We start from the raw sequence: 1,794 nt of genomic DNA, 5'->3' as shown, positions 1-1,794 counted from the left end.
GACAGGCTGGCTGGGCCCCGGGCCCCCCCTGGGCAGGGTCCTCAGGCTCCTCTCTCTGCAGGACTGGCCCTTTGACGATGGGGCCCCCCCGCCCGGCAAGGTGGTGGAGGACTGGCTGAGCCTGCTGAAGGCCAAGTTCTGCGACGACCCCGGCAGCTGCGTGGCCGTGCACTGCGTGGCCGGCCTGGGACGGTGAGCGGGCCAGGAGGGGGCTCGCGTGGACATGGGGACCTCGTGGTCTGACCGCTCTCGGATGTGGGTGCCGAGCCCACATCACAGATGACCTTTCCAGAGGGTTCCCAGACTGGGCCTCCTGGCTGGCAGGCAGGAAGTCCCTCCTGAAGTCTGACCCCACTCCCTCCTTCTGTGGCGGCAGCTTCGTCCCTGCGCCCCCGAGCTGCCAGGCTCGCCCCTCCGCAGACACAAAGCATCTGCGTTTGACTAAGACAACCCAGCTTTGCAGAGGGTTGATAGCTGAGTATCAAGCTCTTGTCCTCAGCCCAGCACAGAGAGGTTGCCTGGCCCACCCAAGGGCACACAGCAGGGCTGGGACAAAATAGGGTTTGGGCCCAGGTGGTCGCCCTGAGCCTCGAGCCCGGCAGCCGTCAGCGGAGGGCAGCCGTGGGCCATGCGTCTGCAGCAGGCGGCCTGTGGGGGGGTGGGGTGGGGGGAGCAGAGGCCTGAGTGACCCGCCTGTGTCTGTCCCCAGGGCCCCGGTCCTCGTGGCACTGGCGCTCATTGAGAGCGGGATGAAGTATGAAGATGCCATCCAGTTCATCCGACAGTGAGTGGCGGCTGCTGGGTGGGGTGGTTGGTGACAGCTCAGGAGTCCAGGTTTAAGGGGCTCCCCAGTCCCATGCAGCCTCATATTGTGGTTCCAGTGCCCCCAACTGGCGGCGAGGGCCCAGGGCCACGTCCCCTCCCCCTCCTCCTGGGGTAGGAGTAGGGTGAGGGGAGAGGGAGGGGAGGGCCGGGCTGCTCCCACCTCTGGGCTGTGGTCCCTCAGCCCCCTGTGAGTCAGGACAGGCTGGGCCGTGCTGCAGTAATGAGCCGGCTCCTCCCGGCCACTGGGAGCCGCACAGGTGTCCCTGCTCATCGGACCCGTCTGGTTGCCAGTTGCTGGGTCACAGGGAAAGCATGGTGGAGTCTCGCCTGGCTCATGCATGTCTCTTCCACTCACGTGTCATTGGCCAGAGCCATTCCGCGGCCCCGTTCGCGGTCCTGGGCATAGGGATGGGGGCCACACCCCGCCACTTGGGGTCCCTCCCGCCCGCCCGATGGCAGATCGGAGATCTGTCCACATCCACCCCTTGGTCCTCAGGGGCCCATGGCCGGAGGTGGGCTGCTACCTGGGTAGACGGGGGCCTTGGGAGTGTGGGGACCATGGAGGTAGTGAGGTCGGGGGGTCGGCTGGGCGGAGGTGACAGCCAGGCGAGTTGAAGGCAGTGGGGTGGCAGCAGGTGACGGGGAGGGTGATCTGGGCGGTGGCCTGGACGCCTGGGCCCGCACTCCCCGAGGCAGGGCAGATGGCCAGGCTGGGTCTCACCTGATCCCCACCCTGTCCGTCTCCCAGGAAGCGGCGGGGGGCCATCAACAGCAAGCAGCTCACCTACCTGGAGAAGTACCGGCCCAAGCAGAGGCTGCGCTTCAAAGAGCCGCACGCGCACAGGACCAAATGCTGCGTCATGTAGCTCCGCCTCGCGCCTGCCCAGCCCCCCTTTCTGGGCCTCAGTGTCCACACCCTGTGAGGGGCCAGCCTGGTCCAGGGACCCCACGGGGTCACCTGTCCCCCTC

The 1,794-nt window shown here is 67.3% G+C and overlaps 1 protein-coding gene across 1 annotated transcript in view; it reads left to right on the top strand.

The window, feature by feature from the left end:
• Positions 1 to 1,788, top strand: part of LOC102772949 (protein tyrosine phosphatase type IVA 3) — a 4,265-nt gene extending 2,477 nt beyond the window's left edge. Inside the window, exons 2-4 of the mRNA XM_015561420.1 lie at positions 6 to 192; positions 710 to 784; positions 1,574 to 1,788. Of these exons, the coding sequence (XP_015416906.1) occupies positions 6 to 192; positions 710 to 784; positions 1,574 to 1,691 (380 nt within the window). The 3' untranslated portion in view covers positions 1,692 to 1,788. The remainder of the gene's footprint in view (positions 1 to 5; positions 193 to 709; positions 785 to 1,573) is intronic.
• Positions 1,789 to 1,794: the final 6 nt, after the last annotated feature.

This window comes from Myotis davidii, unplaced genomic scaffold (genome assembly GCF_000327345.1).
Source record: "Myotis davidii unplaced genomic scaffold, ASM32734v1 scaffold1717, whole genome shotgun sequence".
Taxonomy (NCBI): Eukaryota; Metazoa; Chordata; class Mammalia; order Chiroptera; family Vespertilionidae; genus Myotis; species Myotis davidii.
The sequence above is the reverse complement of the archived record's forward strand: the minus strand, read 5'-3'. Positions and strand labels throughout refer to the sequence as shown.